The sequence below is a fragment of the Sesamum indicum genome, linkage group LG4 (assembly GCF_026168435.1).
Source record: "Sesamum indicum cultivar Baizhima isolate 11 linkage group LG4, ASM2616843v1, whole genome shotgun sequence".
Lineage (NCBI taxonomy): Eukaryota > Viridiplantae > Streptophyta > Magnoliopsida > Lamiales > Pedaliaceae > Sesamum > Sesamum indicum.
In genome coordinates, this window is record NC_142660.1 from 14,143,945 (window position 1) to 14,167,649 (window position 23,705).

General features: G+C 32.0%; 3 protein-coding genes across 5 annotated transcripts; all 3 read left to right on the plus strand.

Moving 5' to 3' along the window:
* The first annotated feature begins 1,383 nt into the window (after positions 1 to 1,383).
* Positions 1,384 to 6,363, plus strand: LOC105160638 (hexose carrier protein HEX6). Of its 2 annotated transcripts, none has more exons than XM_011078110.3 (4): positions 1,384 to 1,789; positions 3,135 to 3,317; positions 4,365 to 4,687; positions 5,017 to 6,363. In XM_011078110.3, the coding sequence occupies exons 2-4, from the start codon at positions 3,185 to 3,187 to the stop codon at positions 6,088 to 6,090; spliced, it is 1,530 nt and encodes a 509-aa protein (XP_011076412.1). In that variant the 5' UTR covers positions 1,384 to 1,789; positions 3,135 to 3,184; the 3' UTR covers positions 6,091 to 6,363. The 2 variants fall into 2 exon arrangements, with proteins under 2 accessions (XP_011076412.1, XP_020549063.1); XM_020693404.2 differs by having other exon boundaries at positions 3,177 to 3,317.
* A 1,086-nt stretch (positions 6,364 to 7,449) lies between these two features.
* Positions 7,450 to 10,059, plus strand: LOC105160639 (hexose carrier protein HEX6). Its single transcript, XM_011078112.3, has 4 exons — positions 7,450 to 7,574; positions 7,995 to 8,179; positions 8,253 to 8,575; positions 8,763 to 10,059. Exons 2-4 carry the CDS (start codon positions 8,047 to 8,049, stop codon positions 9,849 to 9,851), a joined length of 1,545 nt encoding a protein of 514 aa, XP_011076414.1. The 5' UTR covers positions 7,450 to 7,574; positions 7,995 to 8,046; the 3' UTR covers positions 9,852 to 10,059.
* Positions 10,060 to 15,380: 5,321 nt separating this feature from the next.
* LOC105160640 (hexose carrier protein HEX6) lies at positions 15,381 to 18,619 on the plus strand. Of its 2 annotated transcripts, XM_088879939.1 has the most exons (5): positions 15,381 to 15,643; positions 16,173 to 16,212; positions 16,407 to 16,587; positions 16,661 to 16,983; positions 17,303 to 18,619. In XM_088879939.1, the coding sequence occupies exons 3-5, from the start codon at positions 16,455 to 16,457 to the stop codon at positions 18,389 to 18,391; spliced, it is 1,545 nt and encodes a 514-aa protein (XP_088736065.1). In that variant the 5' UTR covers positions 15,381 to 15,643; positions 16,173 to 16,212; positions 16,407 to 16,454; the 3' UTR covers positions 18,392 to 18,619. The 2 variants fall into 2 exon arrangements, with proteins under 2 accessions (XP_088736065.1, XP_011076416.1); XM_011078114.3 differs by lacking the exon at positions 16,173 to 16,212 and having other exon boundaries at positions 15,382 to 15,643.
* Positions 18,620 to 23,705: the final 5,086 nt, after the last annotated feature.

The window sequence follows — 23,705 nt, forward strand, 5'->3', positions numbered from 1 at the left end:
AATAGCTAAAAATCTTCATGTATTTTAAAAACAAGTAAAAAATTCCTCTGTATTTTAAGAATTCACCACAAAACCCTTATTTTGTTAGAAATTAATAAAAGGTGGGGGTACGCGTCTTAAATGTGTTTGAACTTGATTTTTGTGTATGTTGATATTTTTTTGGTATTTAATCAACTAAAGTGGCTTTATATTATATCTAAAATTATTGTGATGATAAAATTGATTTTTTTTATTTTTTATTTTTTTACATTTTCCTCTTTCTTAAAAATAACAATTCTTTTTTCTTAAATATATTTATATTAACTATCAAAATACAGAAAAGAATTACATTACAAAGACTAACATAATATATTTTATTTTTCAAAAATTTAGATATCTACATGAATACAGATATTAAGCAATTATAATAAGTATAAGTTATAAATTAATTTAAATATAATAATTATCATAATTGACTAAAATTATTCTAAATTAACTAAAGTTTTTAATTATTATAATTATCTAAAATTATTCTCATTTAACTAAAATATATTTAATTAATATTGATGTGTACAATTTTACCACGGGGTCCAGCAAATTTTGGATTTTGGTGATGGACTTGGGCTGATTGAGTAAAAGAACTTGAAAAATAGGACCTACAAAATAACACGTTAGCACTCCGACGCTTAAATTAGTCCCTGATTTAAGAATAAGTAATTCAAAAATAAATCGTGACAAGAAATTGAGATAGAAATAAGAAATTTATGAAAGCAATATGGTTATAATGTGAGTAGATAGCTACAACAAGAGCAGAGAAGATAGTGCATGTAGTTATAGAGGGGGCATCCCCTTCCGTGGGGACTCTATACATTACCTGTATTTTCGAAAAATGGGCAAAATACTTGTGGTTAAGGCATGATTTCATCTTATTTTTAGCTAATCAACACGTCTTTGCTTGAGAGAGGACTTCTATTCTGCAGGGAGTCATTCTAAGTCAAGGAGTACTGAGTTTTGGAGACGCCCTCCTTCTCATGGGTTGGGCTTGGAGGGCAAGCCTGTGGCTTGACAAGTCTTTTACTGAACTTTCCTCTTGGGCCGAGTTTGGTAATTCTCCAATAGGCCATCTTCGTCATGAACTGATGAGCTCAGCTTGGACTTCATGACCTATTTTGAGTCAAGTATTTTTGAATCACACACATAAAATATAATTAAATTAATTAAAAGACGTGGCTCATTTTTGTCAATCCATAAATACCACAGGAATATGTTTCTTTTATACAGATGGTCCAAAATGGACCACCCCGTTGATTGCTAAAAAAAAAAAAAAAAGCCAAAGATCAATGAGTACACGACAAGTCTCTGAATTTTCAAATATATACGTATTTCATTGTCAAACATCAAAAGTTCTTTTCGCATCACTCTTCACTTCTTGAGAACTGCTGGTATTTTTTGTATATTCGATTCCTGTCACGCTGATTTGACTTCAGAGGATGGACGGCAATTGTCAACCGTTAGCCAAGAAAATTATGCACTCATCTTCTTCATATTCTTTTTGTGATTTGACTTCAGAGGATGGACGGCAATTGTCACCCGTTAGCCAAGAAAATTATGCACTCATCTTCTTCATATTTTTTTTTTTGTTCTTGCTCTATTTAGTATCTTGAATTGCTCTCATTTTTGTCTACACGTTTCCTTTTATCTCATCCATTGCTAATCTCCTCTCTCTCTCTCTCTCCACAGCCTGCACACGGGTTCTTGCTGTGACCAAGGGTTCTTTGGCTCTGGGGATTTGATCTTTTATTCTTGAAAGGTAAATTCGAGCTGCTTGTGATTTCTTTTGATAGATTCACAAAGTAAGAAAAGGGGTTGATGTGGAATACTGAGTAAAAAAGTTTTTATCTTTGATGCTACTGCGAGTATGGCCCTTTACAGATTAGAACCCTTTTGCACAATAAATCAGCTTCTTGAGTATGTTGCATTAATAATTATGGGAAGATGATGATGCAGAGTTGTTGTGCTTTTTCATTTGGCAATAGTGAGGAGTGTCTTTTAAGGAGTGATGCGGAGACAGAATTGGCTTGATTCTATTTTAGATTTTAAGTGCGTTGGTTGCTCACTGTAGTGGAACTTTATATATTTGAAGTGTAGGTTGAGAAAATTGACAAGAAAGATAGATGTACCTTCTTAAGTTGTTGTGAAATATCTGATGGCTTTTTATTAATATCCTACTTATTACCAAAGCGCTGTTTAACTAAGTTCCTTCTAGACTTGTGTTCTACATTTAAGAATTGTTGGGTTATTGTTGTCATGGATATAAATAGCAACTTATCGACTTTTGAGTCTTCATGACTGGATTGGTTGAGATGGTATTTGAAGGGTGCTTGTGTGAGTTTATAAGCTCTTTAAACTATCTTATTAATATGTGTTACAACTTATAAAATATTGCAAAGTGTTCGGTAATATTTTTTACAAAAGGGGCTTATAAGATCTAAAATAGTAACGTATCATAAGCTCCATGATCTTATTTTATCCAAATATTCCAGGATTTTTTTTTTTTTTTGATTTTTCTAAAATAAGGTTTAGCATCTTATAAGTTAAAAGAACATTTTTACAAAATTGTATGATGTATAAGATATTATAACTAAGCTTGTCCAAACACCCTCTTTGTTAATGGTTCTTGTAGCCAATTTCATATATGTATTCTTGGAGCCTGAGTGATCAAAGAATTCATGTTATAAGTAAGGAAATGAATCAGTTTTTACGTCAAAACAATGATGAGTTAGTTCATATTGCACAGACACTTCTTGAGGCTTTGCACTCAACTATGAGCTAAACTAATTCACAGAGATGCAAGCAATAATTACATAATGAATTATTAGTTAGACCATATTGCATAGGCGCTATCTTAGACTCTTGCACTCAGATATGTACAGACCCGATCGCATAGATGCTTTCTTCTTAAATGATGTTCCTAACTTTCTTGACTATGCTTTATGGATATACCTCTGTTCTTTGAATTTAAAGGGATTATTCCTTTATCTGTCTCCTTTGTTGACATGAACATGAAGATCATTGCATTTTCCCTTTTTCACCTTCTTGCTTACCTCTTTTTTTATTGTTGTTGTTGTGCTTTTCTGTTGCCATTGGTTTTACAGAACTAGACTACATAGGATTATTTCTTGTTGCTCAACTTGAAGGAAAATTCATGGCGGTTGCTGTAGCCATTAACACAAGTGAAGGCTTGCAGTATAATGGCAAGATTACATGGTTGGTTACTCTATCTTGTATTATTGCGGCAAGTGGAGGACTACTCTTTGGCTATGATACTGGAGTAACTGGTAAGCTTTTTATTACTATTACTTGTTTGTCAAAGATATATTTTTCTTGGTCAAGATTAAAGTTATCAGAGAAGTCGAATAAAATGGGCTCGTTTGGTTATGACTTAGTTTATCTGTCCCCTGCACCCCCAGAACAGAAATGAGTTTCAAGCAGAGGAAAGGCCTCCGGAAATCTATTTTCTTTTTCAACTTTTAGTATGATAAATGGAATAAATCTACATTACCTGAGAAATCTGAATACAGTTCAGAAGTTTAAAGTCAGAATTTGACATACCAAGTGATAAATATTTTTAATCCATGTAGAAGAGAAATACGATGAGCTAGTGTTGAAAAATTTTATTGCTACCACAGACTTCAAATAAAAAGTCATCATGAAATATATGATTAAGTTAATAATGACTAAAATGTATTACTTGTACATATGATAAAGTTACATTATGTAGCCAAAAACCATGGGTTGTGATGGTGGGAAATGATAAGGAGATCCTGTTGGAGAAAAGAAGAAACATTTTGTAAGATTATATTTTATGCCAAATTTCTGAATTTATTATGTAATAGGTACTGAAAGTTCTGACAGACACCTTTTTCTTTCTAATTTATGCTTTTCTATACATCTAATGGAAGCTTTATTTTTTGAAAGTTCCCTGTTTGTAAGTAAATATTAGAGTATGATATATTTACTAATTTTGTTACAACTTGTAATACTTTTGTCTCGAATTTAATACTCAGTCTCGATATCCCAACATAGGACTTTATATTTCTAGAAATTTGCTCCCTATTGGGATGTGGGAAGAATTAGAATCAACAAGTGTTTATAACGAGCCCAAGCCTAACTTGACGCACTTACTCAACTCAACATGAACTTACCTTAGCTCAAGCTCGGATACTAATTCAAGTCATAATGTTTAGCTAGCTTAATTGATTAGAAATTATATTAAGCCTGGTGTAAAATTTTTCAAGTTGAATTGTAAGGTTTGAGCTGACTTTTGATCATTATTACTTCTAGTTAACATACTAGTGAGTTCTTATTGGTAAGCTTTTGTGCAGGTGGAGTGACCTCAATGGAATCATTCTTGAAAAAATTCTTCCCTGTGGTTTACAAAGAGATGAAAGAAGACACAAACCTGAGCAACTACTGCAAATTTGATAGCCAACTTCTTACTTCCTTCAGCTCCTCACTCTATATATCTTGCCTTATTGCTTCTTTCCTTGCTGCAACTGTGACTCGGGACTATGGCCGCAAGCCATCGATCATAATTGGTGGAGTTGCTTTTCTCAGCGGAGCTGTCCTAGGAGGAGTGGCTGAAAATATCTACATGCTAATAATTGGTCGTCTCCTACTAGGAGTAGGGATTGGTTTTACCAACCAGGTTGGTTTTCTTGTTTACTTTTTGCCATATTACGATGATTAGTTACAAAACGAATTTCTATTTTGCTTAACCTAAAACTGACAATATACTTTAAGGGGGAAAAAAAAGAAAAAAAACTTAACGAATGAGGTGCAAGCCAGTGACTTATTTCTTGTGTAATTTTGAAATTTTAAGGAAGTTTTGAGAGACTTTAGGACCTGACAATCATGCCATTGGTAAATTATATCCACTAAGTGGTTCCTGTTAAATTAAGGGCATTGGTTGTCTTGGGAATTTACATCATTAGCATATGCCTAAATTTTTAAACTCTTTTGCATATCTCTTGGCAGTCAGTTCCCCTGTACCTCTCAGAGATGGCACCCCCTAAATCCAGAGGAGCTTTCAACTATGGTTTCCAATTGTGTATTGGCACGGGAAGTGTACTGGCTTCCCTTATTAACTATGGCACTGAAAAGATAAAAGGTGACTGGGGATGGCGAATCTCCCTAGCAACGGCTGCATTGCCTGCCTTGGTTTTACTTGCAGGGGCAGTATTTCTCCCGGAGACTCCCAATAGTCTTATTCAGCAAGGCCATGATTATGAGAAAGCTAAGAGGTTATTACAAAGAATCCGAGGCATTGATGATGTCGAAGAGGAACTCGACGATCTCGTAAGAGCAAGTAATGCTTCCAAAAAAATCAAACACCCATTCAAGAAAATCCTACAAAGGAAATATAGGCCTCAACTGGTGATGTCAGTAGCAATTCCATTCTTCCAGCAAGTAACGGGCATCAATGTTATAACGTTCTATGCTCCAATACTATTTCTGACAATTGGTTCCGGTGTAAGTTCTTCTCTTCTGTCTGCCCTTGTCCTTGGAATAGTCGCGACAAGCATGACTGTCATCTCATCCTTCATAGTAGATAAGCTAGGCAGAAGGGTCATATTCCACGCAGGTGGAATTACAATGTTTATTACTCAAATGTTGATCGGAGGAATAATGGCAGCCAAATTAGGGGAACATGGTCAAATGAGCCAAGGTTACTCGCTTTTGGTTGTGGCCTTGATTTGCATATACAGTTGCGGTTTTGCATTTTCATGGGGTCCATTGGGATGGTTGGTTACAAGTGAGATTTTCCCACTGGAAATAAGGTCGGCTGCTCAAAGTATAAACGTCGGGGTAAGTTTTTTCTGTAGCGCCCTTATCAGTCAGACATTCCTGGCTATGCTCTGCCATTTGAAGTATGGAGCTTTCTTCTTTTTCGGGGTGTGGGTGGCGCTGATGACGGTCTTCGTGTACTTATTATTGCCGGAGACTAAGAATATACCGATCGAGAAGATGGATACAGTGTGGAGGAAGCATAAGTTCTGGAAGAGATTTTACAAGGAAAACAAGATTCAGGAGCCCTTTCTCTCCCCATGAATACCTCATAGTTAGTTTGTACATAAAAAATATCCTATACAGAAGAGAGAAATTATTTGAATAATAGGGGAACATGTGAAACCTAGCAATTTCTTATGTATATGAGCAAAAGCTGTAGTGTGGCTGATATTTTGGAGCCACTGTATGATTTTTATCTTCTCATTCAATGCTTGCACGCATTGTTATTCAACTCAACTTTGTATATTACATTTGTACTTTGTAGTAATTGAAAAGGTACGACAGTTTTATAAAATTTGTGATTGATATATAAAATTTTCACATATGTATAAAGGGTTAATTTAGTCATCCTCCCCTGTTGCCACCATGGGAAATTATACGTTTTTTTTTTCTTACTGTGATTAAATTACATAAACGTTTTTTTAAAAATCCTCATTTTTTTTATATAATTTTTCAGAATTTATATAAATATTTATTTGTATGTTGTTATAGCTAAACGCTATATTCCACAATTTTTAAAAATTGTAGTGAACTTAGAAATGTATTCTAAAGTATACAAATTTATACATATAATTAATTTATAATATTCTATGATTCTGTGATAATGATGCAATAATATGTTTTAAATATTTGTATGTGTAATGATTATAAAATATATAAATTTTTTATATAACATATAATTTTATTCATATAAACTTATATGCATAATTAGATTAAAAGAGTTATTTATAATTATGATATTAAAATAATTGCACAAATACTGCAAAGTGGACTACTACTCTACATTGTTATTCTGAGTAACGAATTCCGATTTATTTATTTTTATTTGTGAAGTTGTTGCTCAGACTATTTTGTGAAGAGTAATGACTTCACAATATATATATATATATATATATATATATACATATTCTTTTAATATTATTGTGAAGTCGTTGTTTGGAGTAACAACGACTTCACAAAATATATATTTATTTATTTTGGCTAAAGCAATTACTTTTGAGTATAATTTGACTAAATTTAAAGAGAAATTTGTATAATTTATAATGAAAAGTTAAAAGAGTAATTTTATAAAGAACGGTAGGATTTTTTTTACTGTTGTTAGTATAGGGGTGATGATGTAATTTTTTAAACTTGAGGGTGTCAATATTAAAGAAAAAAGGTAACTAGTCATTTATTTTAAATTTTATATTTTATTTTGTATTTCACACAATGTATAAGTATTATAATTAACAGAAGATAGTGGTCTTCTGTTAGATTCCATCTTGTTTTCTGCAATTCTGTCCCCTCAATGCGTGGAAAAAATGTATTCCAGTTTTGGATAATTCGTTTAATTTCTTAAAATGATGTCTCGAAATCACGTCCACATGACACTATGCATATTATCTAAGTATGATGAGTGAACAAATTTATCACGTGATGATTTTATATGTTGTACCCATCTTATTTAACATAATTGGAGCAAACTCCACTCTCGGAAAGGCCACTATCTTCCCAACACTGCAAGAAAACATACATAACGCTGAGAGGTTTGTACATAGAATCAGAGCTGCAAGTTTCAATGGTGGTTTAATGATCCAGGAATTAGAATCAATTACTTCTTACGCCCAGTTCATGTTACTGCTATTGAATTGTGTTCTATATTTTTTTCTGTACTTCTTCATCCATCTAATTTTTGCTTTGCTGTGAGTTGTGTTCTATATATACTTAATTAGTTTAGAAGAAGTATGTTTCTTTTGTTCTTAATGATTAATCATCTTGATTAAAAGTAAAAAAATCATAGAGGATACTAATTAACCACGCAAACGCCACGACTATTAGCTGTTATCTTTGCAAAATAAGGCACAAACATTAGTTACAGCTAAAAACTACGGCAAATGGTTTGGTTATAGTAAATCCATGGCGTATGTTGTTGGCCGTGTTACTTGACTTTTTATCATTTATTTCAGTCGTGGTGAGTAGCGGGTTTTCTTGTTGTCCAACTGAAAGAACCGAACAGTCATGGCCGTTGCGGTAGCCGGTAACACAAGTGAAGACTTGCAGTATAATGGCAAGATTACATGGTTGGTTACGCTGTCTTGTATTATTGCAGCAAGTGGAGGCCTACTCTTTGGCTATGATACTGGAGTAACGGGTAACTTTTGATTACTATTACTTGTTTGTAAATAATAAATGCTGGTGAGTTCTTATGCTGAGCTTTTGTGCAGGTGGAGTGACGTCAATGGAATCATTCTTGAAAAAGTTCTTTCCAGGGGTTTACATACAGATGAAAGAAGACACAAACCTAAGCAACTACTGCAAATTCGATAGCCAACTTCTGACTTCTTTCACCTCCTCACTCTATATATCTTGCCTCATTGCTTCTTTCCTTGCTGCACCTGTGACACGGGACTATGGCCGCAAGCCATCAATCATAATTGGTGGGGTTGCGTTTCTCACCGGAGCTGTCCTAGGAGGGGTGGCTGAAAATATCTACATGCTAATAATTGGTCGTCTCCTACTAGGAGTGGGGATTGGTTTTACCAACCAGGTCGGTTTTCTTGTGCACTTTTTGCCAAGATTTTAATATTACGAGACTTCATGGCCTAAACAGTCGTAACTACAGTATATAATATCCACTACACGGATCCTGTTGCATTAAAGGCATTGGTTATCTTGGTACTTCACATCATAAGTATATGCCTAAATGCTTACACTCTTTGCATATCTATTGGCAGTCTGTTCCCCTGTACCTCTCAGAGATGGCACCCCCTAAATCCAGAGGAGCTTTCAACTGTGGTTTCCAATTGTGTGTTGGCATCGGAAGTGTAGTAGCCTCCTTCACTAACTATGGCACGGAAATGATAAAAGGCGACTGGGGATGGCGGATCTCCCTAGGAATGGCTTCATTGCCTGCCTTGGTTCTAATTGTAGGGGCACTATTTCTCCCGGAGACCCCTAATAGTCTTATTCAGCGAGACCATGATTATGGAAAAGCCAAGAGGTTACTGGAAAAAATCCGAGGCATTGATGATGTCCAAGAAGAATTTGATGACCTGGTAGCAGCAAGTGAAGCTTCAAAAGCTATCAAACACCCATTCAAGAACATTTTGGAAAGGAAATATAGGCCTCAACTGGTGATGTCAGTAGCAATTCCATTTTTCCAACAAGTAACCGGCATCAATGTGATATCGTTCTATGCTCCAATACTGTTTATGACAATTGGTTCTGGAGTAAGTGCTTCTCTTCTATCCACCCTTGTCCTTGGAATAGTGGCGACAAGCATGACTGTTGTTTCATCCTTGGTAGTAGATAAGCTAGGCAGAAGGGCTATTTTCCACATAGGTGGAATTGCAATGTTCATCACTCAAATGATGGTTGGAGGAATAATGGGAGCCAAATTAGGGGAACACGGTGCAATGAGCCAAGGTTACAACATTTTGGTTGTGGTCTTGATTTGCATATACAGTTGTGCTTTTGCGTTTTCATGGGGTCCATTGGGATGGTTGGTCACAAGTGAGATTTTCCCACTGGAAATAAGGTCGGCTGCTCAAAGTATAAATGTGGGGGTAAATTTTTTCTGCAGCGCCCTTATCAGTCAGACATTCCTAGCTATGCTTTGCCATTTGAAGTATGCTTCTTTCTTCTTTTTCGGGGTGTGGGTGGCGCTGATGACGGTTTTCGTTTACTTATTATTGCCGGAGACTAAGAATATACCGATTGAGAAGGTGGATACTATCTGGAGGGAGCATAATTTCTGGAAGAGATTTTATAAGGAAAACAAGATTCAGGAGCCCCTTCTCTCTTCCCATGAACCCATTGCATAGTTTATACATAAAACAATCCTATACAGAGCAGTGAAATTATTTGACTAAAAGGGAAACATGTGAAACCCAGCAATTTGTGATGTATATGACCAAAAATCCCTAGTGTGGCTGGTATTTTGCAGCCACTGTATGATTTTATCTTTCATTGAATGCTTGTATACTTGTATGCTTTCTAGCAATTGAATAGTTTTACGACAGTTTCACAAAATTTGTGATTGATATATTTCATTTTGTCATATATATAAAGGGTTAATTACATCCGATGGGACGCGCAAACATTTTCACTTTATGTGAGTTATTGTAATTTATTTAAAGTTATATTAAGAATAAATTATGCAGGATTAGATTAGATATTCGATCCACTCCTACATAATAAAAGCAATGTGAGTACGTGAAACATGCTACACTCTGATACTTTGTATATTAGTCTATGAATATTTCACACATCCCATAATCATTTAACTATATTTAATATATTTCACATTTTGGGGAGATGGATAAGAAAACAAGAAAGAATCAAGACCTGGAAGTTATCAATGAAAACCCCAAGATTAAAACACATGCACAGGATGACAAGAATATAGAGACAAGTTCCACAAGATTCTTTATTTGAATTCGTGTAAAGAAATAGTATTTCTTTTTTCCATTTAAGATAAAACTTGATATTTCCTTTTCTCTTTAATGAACTTCAATTGCATGTGCAAAATTAATTCCAACTTCATGATTAATTGTTTCAGTTTTTTTTTTTTTTAAATCAAAGCTGGATATTATTTAATGAATTTGGAAGCACGTTTTTCTCGCCCAGACCACATTTTTCGAAAATTTATTACTCAAATCAGGGTCAGTCGAACCAAATCATTCACATAACAAGTATGATATACTTAGCATTTAATTGGTTATTTTCCTGAATCGTACATCTATCATACGAAAAATATAATACACTTATCGTATTATTGATTCAAATTTGATCAAATTCGATTTGAATTAAAAAAATTCGGAGTTTTGATGAATTTTAACATGCAAATCGCTTTAAAGTTTGAAGCCTTTTAAATTCCGGAAAGCAGCAGCAGGCTTTGATTTGATTCTCCAAGTCCAACTACATAAATAAAATAATGTTTTTTTGGGTAAATGTAAGTTTCATTAGTAAAATAACATTGGATAGTATAACAGTATTCAACTGGTGGCTTTCTCTCTCGACAGATCAAGAGAGACGCCATAATCTATATAACGCATATGAACTAACAGGACGAGATAAATTAATACTGATAATTCTCTGTCTATTATCTTTCACAATAATAGTGGCTATGATGCTCGGCAATCGTTCCGTATGCTCAAAACGTCTCAAATTTCATTCCCTCCATGGTAAATAAAATAATGTTGCAATTGTTTGTTTGTTACTATGGAAGGTGGTGAGCTCAGTGGTCCATTTGCATCCCCCCTTCAAGTGCTCCATTCAAACATTTTCATCACGCTTACCAATGCCTGCAATGACCCTTACTTTTGTCGCATATAAATATGAAATAATTGCACCGATATTTTTCAAAAATTTTTATAATTTGAAAATTTATTATTTAAATTTTTTATATTTATCTAATAAATATTAATCAAATTTATTGATATTAATAAAATTAAATAAATAAAATTTACATTTACCCCTATTTGTGGTATATATATATTGTGTTAGAATTAATACACTTTGTACCTCTAATAAAAACCTCCAGTATGTTTGGTTTTAATTTTGGCCCATCTTTGAGATGAGCTAAAATATAGTGTATGTTTGTCTTGTTTGGTTTTGTAAGTTTTGGATATATTTTTAATTATTTTAAAACAATTTTAATTATTTTTTGTCCAAAAAAATATAATTAATTAAAAAATAATATTTATTTTAATCACTCACAACTAAATAAATTATATATATTTTTACACATACATATATATAAAAGAGACATGATTTGACAATGAACAGTTCTTTTTGTCTCCCCACTACCCAACATCAACATACCATACTTATTTTATATTATCTCCAAAAACAAAACCAAACATACACTATCTCTAACTTATTTTTATTTATCTTTGTTTTTCTCTCTCTATTTTCACAAAACACCCCAAAACAAGTTAAAAATAAAACCAAACATTATGCTCATTTTTAGGACTAACATTTCCATACGCCTCCTTAGTTTATGATTTTGTGAGTAATGATAAGATATATTTTGAATATTGGTGCATGTATTGAATATTAAATATACAATTTACATTAATTTTATTTGTATAAATAGATCATGATACAAGCATATTTATGTGTATTTTGTAAAATATAGTTGCATAAATACAGCTTCTAAAGATTTCTATATTAGACAATATATAGAAACTAAAAATTTTAAACATTATTTTCTAAAGGATTAATTATATTTAAACCTCTTTTTAAAATTTAAAATTATACTTTCCCCCAATAAAGTTTCGAAATTACATTTACACCTCATTCAAAAATTTATTATTATACTTGACTTTTTTTTGTTAGGATTTGAACAAAAAATACTAACTGTAGCCAAAAAATTTCATAAATTCTAATTTTACCCCTTATTTAATATTTTTTTTGTAATAATTTTGTACTTATAAAGAGAAAAATATAATGATGTTAATCTCTCTCTCTCTCTCTATATATATATATATTATTTATTCTTTTATAACTACAAAAAATATATAAAAATATTAAATAATGGATAAAATTAAAAATTTATATAATTTTTTGGCTTAGTCCAAACCCAATAGAAAGGGATCTAATGTAAATCGAGAATGTCTTGTATTGTAAGTGTTCAAATTTTTTTAAAAGAAAAATATAATTTAATATTTTTAGAAAGGATATTAGTGTATAAGCCTTTTTCCAAGTAAAAACTTGAATAAAATTCCAAATCACTAACAGTAATTTATGGGGGGGAAATTGTAAAAATATTTTGGAGGGTAAGTTAGAAAGACATTTCTCAATGTCAAATTATTTTTAGGGTTAATTACACTTAAATTCCTTCTAAAAATAAGAAATTATACTTTCTCCTAAAAAAATTTTAAAATTATACTTACACCATCTCAAAAAATTTATTGTTCGCACCTGACCTTCTTTTATTAAAGTTTGGATGAAAATTAATGACGTTAGCAAAATAATCACATAAATTTTTAATTTTTTCCTTTATTTAATATTCCCATATAATGAGTTTGTACTTCTAAGGAGAAAATTGTAATGATGTTAACCTCACTCCATACATAGATATTATACTTATCTCTTTATAAATACAAAAATAGACATGAAAATATTAAATAAAGAGCAAAATTTAAAATTTATATAGTTTCTTTTGCTAACATCAGCATTTTTCATCTAAATCATAGTTGAAAAGGGTCAGTTATAAACAGAGAATTTTCGGAGAGGTGTAAATGTAATATTAAAATTTTTTTGAGGGAAAATATTATTTCGTATTTTAGAGGAAGTCTACGTATAACAACTTTTATTTTTATTATTTTTTATATTTAGAAGGATGGATAAGACTATAATAATAATTGAGGAGCATTGAATATATTTTATTAATTCATAATTATTTTTTTGACCTGCAAAACACTGACACTGAAGTCTGAACCTACGACTTTGATTAATTATCTGCAAGATTCCCAACACAAATTAATTTATTTCAAGTGGACTAGACATATGCATTATTCCATCCATTGATACAATAATTTACGTAACATTTTTAAAATGAAAATTCAACAGTAAGATAATTGCATAATAAAACATGTGTTTAAATTAATATATATATATATATATATAAATAGGCATGCCAGCGAAAATTAATATTTTTAATATGAAATTATATAATTATTGGTGTTGCAGTTAATGAGTATGACACGTCGAACATTAATTTACTAAACAAAATAATTAATTAACTTTCATAAAAAACTCAAAAATGTTGATGGACAATAATACGCGCATAACCACTTACTAATATTATTTAAATAAATGTAAATAATTTCTTAAAATAATAAATCATTTATGTTTAATCGACTACGGCCGTTCCTAACTATTTTTTTGAAATAAATATGGCTGACTATTAACGTTTTATTGTACAATATTATTTGGATATAGTAAATTAAGCAAGTTTGTAAATATTAATCTAATTAAGTAGATATAATAAAGGAAACAAAGGAAGAAAAATACGTGATGTGAACTACCAAATAAAAGAAGTCAATATTTTATTTTTATCCAGAAAAATAGAAGTCAATAATGTGAGACTTTTGACAATGTAAGATTTAAATATTAAAACATAAAAAACTATAAGTAGTTATGGCTAAAATCGCGATAAACAACTATTATTAATTATAGTATAATAAAATCGATACAAAAAATTGTCTTTCCCACTATAAAAAAATGATCACGGCTAATAGTCATGACAAATATTTTAGTCACCCTCGTAAAAACTATGGCCAGAAATCGTTGTGTGGTCCTGGTCAATATTACGATAATTAACCATGGTTAAATGTTACAATTCTTCTAGTAATGGAAGGAAAACTATGCTTTGAGTGTCTTGTAATTCTCGATTTTGGTAAAAAAAAAAAAGAGAAAAAATATTTTTGCCTAAAATATAAAATCCGAGGAATTTTCTCTGAGTATTAATTCATTTTATTTATTATAGTTTGGGGTATTTCAAAATAAAAAGTTTACTTTTGAAAATAGATTATTATGTTTTCCTCTAAAACTATACTCTCTACTGCATAAAGGAATGCGTTTATAATTTAATAAACCTCAAGGAAAGTTTGTGTATTTTACGATAAAAATTAAAAGAGTAATGCTATCAAGAACCTTAGGCTTTTTTATCGGTTGTTAGTATCAAGGGACGTAGATGTAATATTTTTTTTTGTATTTCACACAATATATAAATATATTAAAAAAAAATCTTGCCAAAATAAGTATGACAAATCAAACCAATCACATAGCAAATATAATTTGCTGGAGAAATTCTAATTGACACTGAATTTGATCGGATCTGAATGAATTATATGACAAATATAATATACTTGTTGTGTGATTGTTATATAGTTCAATTATATAGTAAGTATTTTGTGATTAATTTAATTTGATCAAATCTGATATGGATAAGATTTTTGGATCAGCTCACTCATAATTCGTCACAATTCAATATTATGCATTAATATGTGAAATCGCCACGTGTCCTTTAAAAAAATTATAAAGAAATTGAATTAAAATTATAATCCAAGTCGAATACATACTTTACACGCATTGACTCGGCATTATTGCAGAAAACAAAATGGATTGAATAGAAAACATTTTCACCCTGAGTCACTGGAGCGCACACTATAATTGGAGCAAACGCCATGTCCACGTCCTGACATACTATCGTGGGTCCAAAACGGTCTGTCTTTTCCAATACCGGAAAGGCCAATTTCTTCCCAACACAGCAAGAAATTATTACGCTGATAGGTATGATAGGTTTGTAGTTAGTTCCTTGTTTGAACTTGGCGGTGGGTGTGCGGGCCATCATCCCTACTATCAAAACTTTTTTGTGTTTTTTTTGTAAAAGGATAATTTCCCATTATATTATCTTCATTTCCCGCATTTTTCTACAGGTTTCTGTCTTTCTTGTCCAATTTCATCTCATCTTTGGCCTACTTTTGTCGGGATGGTTTGTGGATATATAATGTAAGGAAAGGATTGAGTGTTGAAGTTCAGTATCCGAGTGGCCAAGTGACGTAGAGAAGCCGCTGTTTCTGAATTTTGTGGTGGAAATTTCCAAGTGAGTTTTCGAATCTGATTCCTGTTATTGTTCGGGTTAAAATTATGGGTTCTGGTGTGCTGAATCCGTCATATGTGCTTAGATAGAATCAATTACTTCTTACGCCCAGTTGATGTTACTGCTATCAAATTGTGTTCTATTTTTTTTTCTTAGGTCTTTATCAATCTATTTTTGCTTTACAGTGAATTCTGTTCTATATGTACTTAGTTCACTAGAAGAAGTATGGTTTTTCTTTTTTTCGCGGTTAATTATGATAAAAGTAAAAAACCATGGCGAATACTAATTAACCAGAGCCACGCAACGGCAATTAACTGTTGTCTTTGCAAAACTAGGCCAAAATATTAGCTACTGGTAAAAAACTATGGCAAATGGTTGGTCATAGAAATCCACTGTGAATGTTGTTAAACATAGTCGAAATTTAAGTTTTTGTATTGGTTTTGTTCGAACGTTATAGATAGTTTTGATTTCCCATGGTTATTAAACCGCAGTGTTTATAGTATATGGAGTAATTTTTTTTTTTTTTTGGTAGTGGTTCAATTGATTCATTTTGACATCAGCCGCAACTTGAGGTGAAAATCATGCTATTTTTACTTTCTGATCACCGTCTGTTAGTCGTTCTATTTCACACAGCCAATTGAATTGACTGTGGCTAAAAGCCATGTTGAATGTATTGGCCATCAATGTGGATACCTCAGCTGTTAGCTACGATAATGGATAATGGATTTACTGGCCGTGTTAGTTAACTTCTCATCATGTATTTCAGTCGTGGTGGATAGTGGATTTTATTGTCGTGCAACTGAAAGGAACAGTCATGGCAGTTGCCGTAGCCATCAACACAAGTGAAGGCTTGCAGTACAATGGCAAGGTTACATGGTTGGTTGCGCTATCTTGTATTATTGCAGCAAGTGGAGGCCTACTCTTTGGCTATGATACTGGAGTAACTGGTAACTTTTGATTACTATTACTGGTTTGTAAATAATACATGCTAGTGAGTTCTTATGCTGAGCTTTTATGCAGGTGGAGTGACATCAATGGAATCATTCTTGAAAAAGTTCTTTCCAGAGGTTTACATACAGATGAAAGAAGACACGAACCTAAGCAACTACTGCAAATTTGATAGCCAACTTCTGACTTCCTTCACCTCCTCACTCTATGTATCTTGCCTCATTGCTTCTTTCCTTGCTGCAACTGTGACACGGGACTATGGCCGCAAGCCATCAATCATAATTGGTGGGATGGCATTTCTCACTGGAGCTGTCCTAGGAGGAGTGGCTGAAAATGTGTACATGCTGATAATTGGTCGTCTCCTACTAGGAGTGGGGATTGGTTTTACCAACCAGGTCGGTTTTCTTGTGCACTTTTTGCCAAGATTTCAATATTATGGTAGTTAGTTAAATGATGAGCTTTTATTTTGTGCAGAGGATTTTTTCTTTTTTTTTTATAAAAAAAAAGAAGACTTTGAGGAACACTTAACCTGTAAACTAGTCACTTGCTTCTTCTTGTTTAATTTTGAGGAAATTGAGTGACTTCATGGGCTAAACAGGCGTAACTACAGTATATAATAGACGATCCTGTTGCATTAAAGGCATTGGTTATCTTGGTACTTCACATCATTAGTATATGCCTAAATGTTTACACTCTTTGCATATCTATTGGCAGTCTGTTCCCCTGTACCTCTCAGAGATGGCACCCCCTAAATCCAGAGGAGCTTTCAACTGTGGTTTCCAATTGTGTATTGGCATTGGAAGTGTATTAGCCTCCCTCACTAACTATGGCACGGAAAAGATAAAAAGCGACTGGGGATGGCGGATCTCCCTAGGAATGGCTGCGTTGCCTGCCTTGGTTCTAATTGTAGGGGCACTATTTCTCCCAGAGACCCCCAATAGTCTTGTTCAGCAAGGCCGTGATTATGAAAAGGCCAAGAGGTTACTGGAAAAAGTCCGAGGCACTGATGATGTCGAAGAAGAATTTGATGACCTTGTAACAGCAAGTAAAGCTTCGAAAGCTATCAAACACCCATTCAAGAACATTCTACAAAGGAAGTATAGGCCTCAACTCGTGATGTCGATAGCAATTCCATTTTTCCAACAAGTAACGGGCATCAATGTGATATCATTCTACGCTCCAATACTGTTTATGACAATTGGTTCCGGAGCAAGTGCTTCTCTTATGTCTACCCTTATCCTTGGGATAGTCGCAACAAGCATGACCGTCGTTTCATCCTTGGTAGTAGATAAGCTAGGCAGAAGAGCTATATTCCACACAGGTGGAATTACAATGTTTATTACTCAAGTGTTGATTGGAGGAATAATGGCAGCCAAATTAGGGGAACGTGGTGCAATGAGCGAAGGTTACAACATTTTGGTTGTGGTCTTGATTTGCATATACAGTTGCGGTTTTGCCTTTTCATGGGGTCCATTGGGATGGTTGGTCACAAGTGAGATTTTCCCACTGGAAATAAGGTCGGCTGCTCAAAGTATAAATGTCGGGGTAAGTTTTTTCTGTAGCGCCCTTATCAGTCAGACATTCCTGGCTATGCTCTGCCATTTGAAGTATGCATCTTTCTTCTTTTTCGGGGTGTGGGTGGCGCTGATGACAGTCTTCGTTTACTTATTATTGCCGGAGACTAAGAATATACCGATTGAGAAGATGGATACAGTGTGGAGGAAGCATAAGTTCTGGAAGAGATTTTACAAGGAAAACAAGATTCAGGAGCCCTTTCTCTCTTCCCATGAACCGATCGCATAGTTTGTACATAAAAATTTCCTTAGAACAGTGAAATTATTTGAATAAAAGGGGAACATGTGAAACCTTAGCAATTTGTGATATATGTGAGCAAAAATCTGTACTGTGGCTGGTTTTGTGAGCCATTGTATGATTTTTATCTTTTCATTCAATGCTTGCACGCATTGTTATTCAATTCAACTTTGTATATTACTTGTTTCTAAGTGATCATAACAATTGTTTTCTTTTTTATTATCGAAATTACATAAACTTATAAATTGTATATATCTTACTATTGCTCCTTCCGTTAGTTAATTTAACAGAATTTGTCGATACCATCAAAAGAAACAATGTAGACTTCTTACGCGAGCTCTCAATTTGAAGGTCTTTACTTTTACTTAGGTTTTTTTTATTTTGTGTTATGAGTTATTCGAGTGACAAAATAAAAAATATCTTGTATCAATTATACTGTACTTTTGTTACTTAGGCTTTTTGAGTTGAATTATTCAACTCAAACAGTAATTTGTATATGAAGTCTTGGATATAAACGGGCCTTAATAATGCAAAGTATTAAAAATTTACTTTTAGTGTATTGACGTGTTTATACAAACTAATATTGAAAGTAAATGGGGACTATGAATTCTATGTAAATGATGATCTTTAATTGTTAAAAACTAAAAGTTTGTAAATCTTAATCCAAAAATACTTTTTCATTGTTTGGATATTACATGCTACTTCTATCATCGCCACCATGCCCTAACCACCACCTCCACCACTACATATATACGAAGTATTCACACTTGACCGTGTGCAAGAATAATGACACAAGATTTATGTGGTTTCAAGAACTCTCCTACGGCTCAATATACATCAATTCTTTATCAAAATAGTTTGGTGTGAATTACAATAAAAAATCAAAATTATTGAATACATTATTCAGATGGTACCTAAATTTAAATGTACTGTTGAAATAGATTGTACGTAGTTTTAAACACGAATATTTTTTTATCCAACGCATTATTTCAATCCAAAAAAATTTGATTCCTCTCATATAAATTTATAGCTACATAAATTATTAATCGTTGAATTAACACATAATAATTACATTATTTTCAATCTAACAAGTCATAGCAAATGTAGGTACAAACTGACGTATAGAACATCGTCAAGTCTTCTAGTGTTTAGATATTGACTTTTTGTCACTTCTAACTATGTTTTTTATGACTATTTAAGTTTATTACTTTTCAAAAGCACAATTTTTTGCGTCCCCTCTTTTAAGTTCTCAATCAATTACTTGTGGTGTTGGAAATTAGCGTATAACTTCTCTTTCTTGGGACCATAAAAGGTTTGGGGGTGTGGAAAATTTTTATTTAAATTAAATCTAATTGAATCGAATTAATTACATAATAAATATAATATATTTATTATTATTTTTTAAAATTATACATTAGTCACATAATAAATATATTATATTTAGGATAAATTATAACTGTTTTTCTTGAGGTTTGGTATAAATTACAAATATCTCCTTATTATTTGAAAAATTATAAATAACCTCATCAAATGAAAAATAATTATGTAGCCCCTAGACGATGAAGTGGACATTATTATTCTACCATTGTTGAATTCTTTTTTTTTAAAAAAAAACTGTTCGAAAAAATGTAAAAAAATTTGAAGCTGGGCAAAATAAATAATCTAGATGGAATAGTAGTTCATAAAAATATTTTAGAAAATTATAAAATATATATAATTATAATTTATAATTTAAAATGGCATTTCGGTCAGTTTATCACAAAAATTGGAGGAAAACCTAACAGAATTGGCTCATTGTTAGATGGACGTAGAAATCAGGGGGATATTTGTAACTATTCAAATAATGAAAATGTATTTGTAATTATATCAAACTTCAGAGGAGGTGGTTGTAATTTACCTTTATATTTACTATGTAATTAATTCAAGTTTGACAAATAATAACAATGAAGAGCTGGAAATTTGAAAGGGATAATTACATTTACACCCTCTAATTTATGATGTATTTACACAAATCATCCTTGTACTTTTAGATAATTACACATACACTACAAAAAACGTCAGCATCATTTACATAAGCTTACCCTACATTAAGAACTTCAATATCACTATATAAATTATTCATAATTTTTTGCTATCATATGTAATTTTTGTAATTGTTCAAAATATAAATATAATTTGTGTAAAAATACTATAGATCAACACATGTAATTATAATTATTCCAATCCCAAACCCCAAAATCTTGGGAAGTGTGAAATCCTCTTGAGGCCTGAATGTGCAGCATGAGCACCACATTCAAACTTTCACTAAAGTCAGCCTCCTGGAAAAATGTAGTCATCATTGTTTGTTTTTAGTACAATAATTGGAATTAGGGATAGCCTGCCCACTATTGCTTCCTCAATTGCAGCAAGCAATAGAGGCGGAGAAATAGAGCCTTTGTATTGACCGGTTTTCAACCAAACCGAGCCTATGTTTGCCTCTTGAATTTGAGTTTCTTCTTCCTTTTTCTTTTTAAATTAAAAAATTATGATAAAATTACTTAGTCGTTTTGATCGATCCGCTCTGATGTGCATTAGTAAAAAATATATTAAATTATAAGGGTATTAAAGTAATTTGATATATATGAGACATACATTAAGCAAATACAACCCACCACACCATATAACTTCCAACACTATTATAAATATCAAAATATTAATTTTTTAAGGCAGGTTACTATTCATTGAATGAGACTCATTTTCCTTGAAAATAGCACCTCTTTCGTAAATTGCAATTCACCTGATGTGCAATTGTCTGATGTGCAATTGTGTCGAGGTAAAATTCCTAATTTTATCCCTTAGTAAAAATCCTCAACCACATCAAGCTCGAATTTTTAACACACCGACTTTCACAAACACATTTAAAGCATTCAAATTAAAAAATCATTAAAACAATACATACAAATATCTCGTAACATTTAAAACTAGTGGTTGTTACTTGGGATGATGTGGCGAGTTTAGAAAAATGTTGTATTCAGTATTTGTGTACTGAACATATAAATATTTATCACATATCATAATCACGTAACTAATGAAGAGTGAAAAATAAGTAATATTTCGTGTAATAAAAATTAAAACACGCGCACGAAAGAATCAATATCTAGAAATTATCAACATCCCACGATTAACACGAATGACTTTTTTAGTCTAGTGGTTAAGGAGGAGGTCCCATAAATAAGTTTAAAGTCATATTTTCTAGTTTTACTGAATATTTATTTTATTTCATTCTTTATTTGAATTCATGAAAAAAAATAACCACTAATATTATAGCCAATAATAAATATTTTTCTAGTGTTACACCATTCATATAAAACTATGTCAGATTCTAAAACATAAGCATTTATATATGTAAAACTTTTTTTATATGTATAACTTTCTATGAAGCATTCTCAACATAATTTTTAATAAAGTGTAGTGACTGTGCTTATAATAAAGTGAGAAAATATAATAAAGTAAGAAGATATAAAAAAAAAGGAAACAAAGGAAGAAAAAGACGTGATGTGAACTGAACTTCCAAATAAAGAAGTCAATAACGTGAGACGCTTGACGACGTTACTACAACAAAATTGGAAGAAAACTACGCTCGACTGTCCTATAATTGCGGTTTTTGGTAAACAATGTAAGAAAATAGTTTTGCCCCAAATATAAAATACGTGGACTTTTGTCTAAATATTGATATGGGTGAATCCTAATTTGGCGGGAAAAGACAATTTTGTGTTCAAAAGAGCACAAAATTATAAATTTGTCAGAAGAATCTGTACACTTTCATACACATGGAGCCTGCATATTGGACCAACCAGACTCCCAATCAGTGCATTAATGGTACGTTGACTTCACCACTTTTTACTTTCGGGTCGCTTCAACTCTCCAGCTCGCTAAGCGACCTACTTTCATGACCTCATAACCAAACAAAGACTTAAGCATCGGAGGGTTTTAGCTGGGAGCCACCCCAATAAGCTTAACGATCTGTTTCTTTTTTCAGGGCTCAATCACTAGTTTGGGAGAAGTAGCGATCTTGAGCCACTTGGAGGACCAGCTCGCCCGACCAAGGAGGTCGCGTGGATTTCAACCTGGATCAAATATATAACGAGAAATTGCACTTTTCGTTCTGTATCTTACGATGGGTACTTATTTATTATTTATTATGAAGTTCTCATTAATGGTCACATAAGTTATAAAAATTTTCACTTTTAGTCTCTTTATTAGGTTCAGTTAGTATCTTGACAGAAAAATCGCGTGCTAAGCACGTGGCCCTTATCCAGAATATTAATGCAATCTGACTAAAGGTGAGACTTTTTTGTAGTTTTGTGGACTATTAATGAGATTTTCGTAACTAATGGAATTAAAAGTGCTAAGCACGAGCGCGACTGAAAGTGGTCGAAGAGTTAACGACCACCAACCTTTTCGGTTAAAATACTAACAGAATCTGATGAAAGAATTAAAAGTGAGAATTTTTTTATAACTTATGGGATCATTAACGAAATTCCCATAATAATGGGACGAAAAGTGTAATGACTCTAAAATATAGAACGAAAAACGTTACGTATGTGTAGAATCCAAAAGTAAGTTGAAAATATATAGTCCTTTTTTGTATTGCAAATATTTTTCTTGAATGATTATAAACTTTAATACTAATACCGGATAAGATTTATTTTTGTATTTCATAAATATATTTGAGAATATGTGAATTATTTGCAAGTAAATATATGTCCGAATGATATCCTAAAACGTATTTATTAGAAAAAAAAAAAAAAGATAGCATATTAATGGTAAGATATTAAAGAAAAATAAAATTGAACATTTCTAAGTACAAGATAATTAAAATGATGATGAATGAATAAACTCCTCTTTTGTCATTAAATAAAGGTAGAATTATCCGAATAGAAAATATCTTCAAATTAAATCTCAAGTTGAAGAACACACCAAGAAAATATATCAACTATAATTAAAAGAACTTCAGAATAGGAATTAAGTAGATTATGATAATATAAATATCACATAAGACATTTACAAAAGAATTTTGTATAAAAAAAGCATGAAAATTGATGAATAAATATTGATGGAGAACTTTATTCCAAATAATATATATATATATATACATATATATAAATTCATGGTCATATCTCCACACCTGAAAATGAAGGTAAAAAAATTTTAGTTAATTTTTTAATTGAAATAGAAAATAAAGATATTTATGAAGTATTATTATAAGACAGAGTTATAGGGTTAAATGCAAAAAAAAATAAGCAATTTATCCCATGTGCAAAAA

What these genes read in the sequence shown, in the direction of transcription:
- LOC105160638 (XM_011078110.3), top strand. Translation starts at nt 3,185, where the DNA reads ATGGCGGTTGCTGTAGCCATTAACACAAGTGAAGGCTTGCAGTATAAT. An exon ending in CTATGATACTGGAGTAACTG is followed by an intron (nt 3,318 to 4,364) that starts GTAAGCTTTTTA and finishes GCTTTTGTGCAG; the next exon opens with GTGGAGTGACCTCAATGGAA. An exon ending in GGATTGGTTTTACCAACCAG is followed by an intron (nt 4,688 to 5,016) that starts GTTGGTTTTCTT and finishes ATCTCTTGGCAG; the next exon opens with TCAGTTCCCCTGTACCTCTC.
- LOC105160639 (XM_011078112.3), top strand. Translation starts at nt 8,047, where the DNA reads ATGGCCGTTGCGGTAGCCGGTAACACAAGTGAAGACTTGCAGTATAAT. An exon ending in CTATGATACTGGAGTAACGG is followed by an intron (nt 8,180 to 8,252) that starts GTAACTTTTGAT and finishes GCTTTTGTGCAG; the next exon opens with GTGGAGTGACGTCAATGGAA. An exon ending in GGATTGGTTTTACCAACCAG is followed by an intron (nt 8,576 to 8,762) that starts GTCGGTTTTCTT and finishes ATCTATTGGCAG; the next exon opens with TCTGTTCCCCTGTACCTCTC.
- LOC105160640 (XM_088879939.1), top strand. Translation starts at nt 16,455, where the DNA reads ATGGCAGTTGCCGTAGCCATCAACACAAGTGAAGGCTTGCAGTACAAT. An exon ending in CTATGATACTGGAGTAACTG is followed by an intron (nt 16,588 to 16,660) that starts GTAACTTTTGAT and finishes GCTTTTATGCAG; the next exon opens with GTGGAGTGACATCAATGGAA. An exon ending in GGATTGGTTTTACCAACCAG is followed by an intron (nt 16,984 to 17,302) that starts GTCGGTTTTCTT and finishes ATCTATTGGCAG; the next exon opens with TCTGTTCCCCTGTACCTCTC.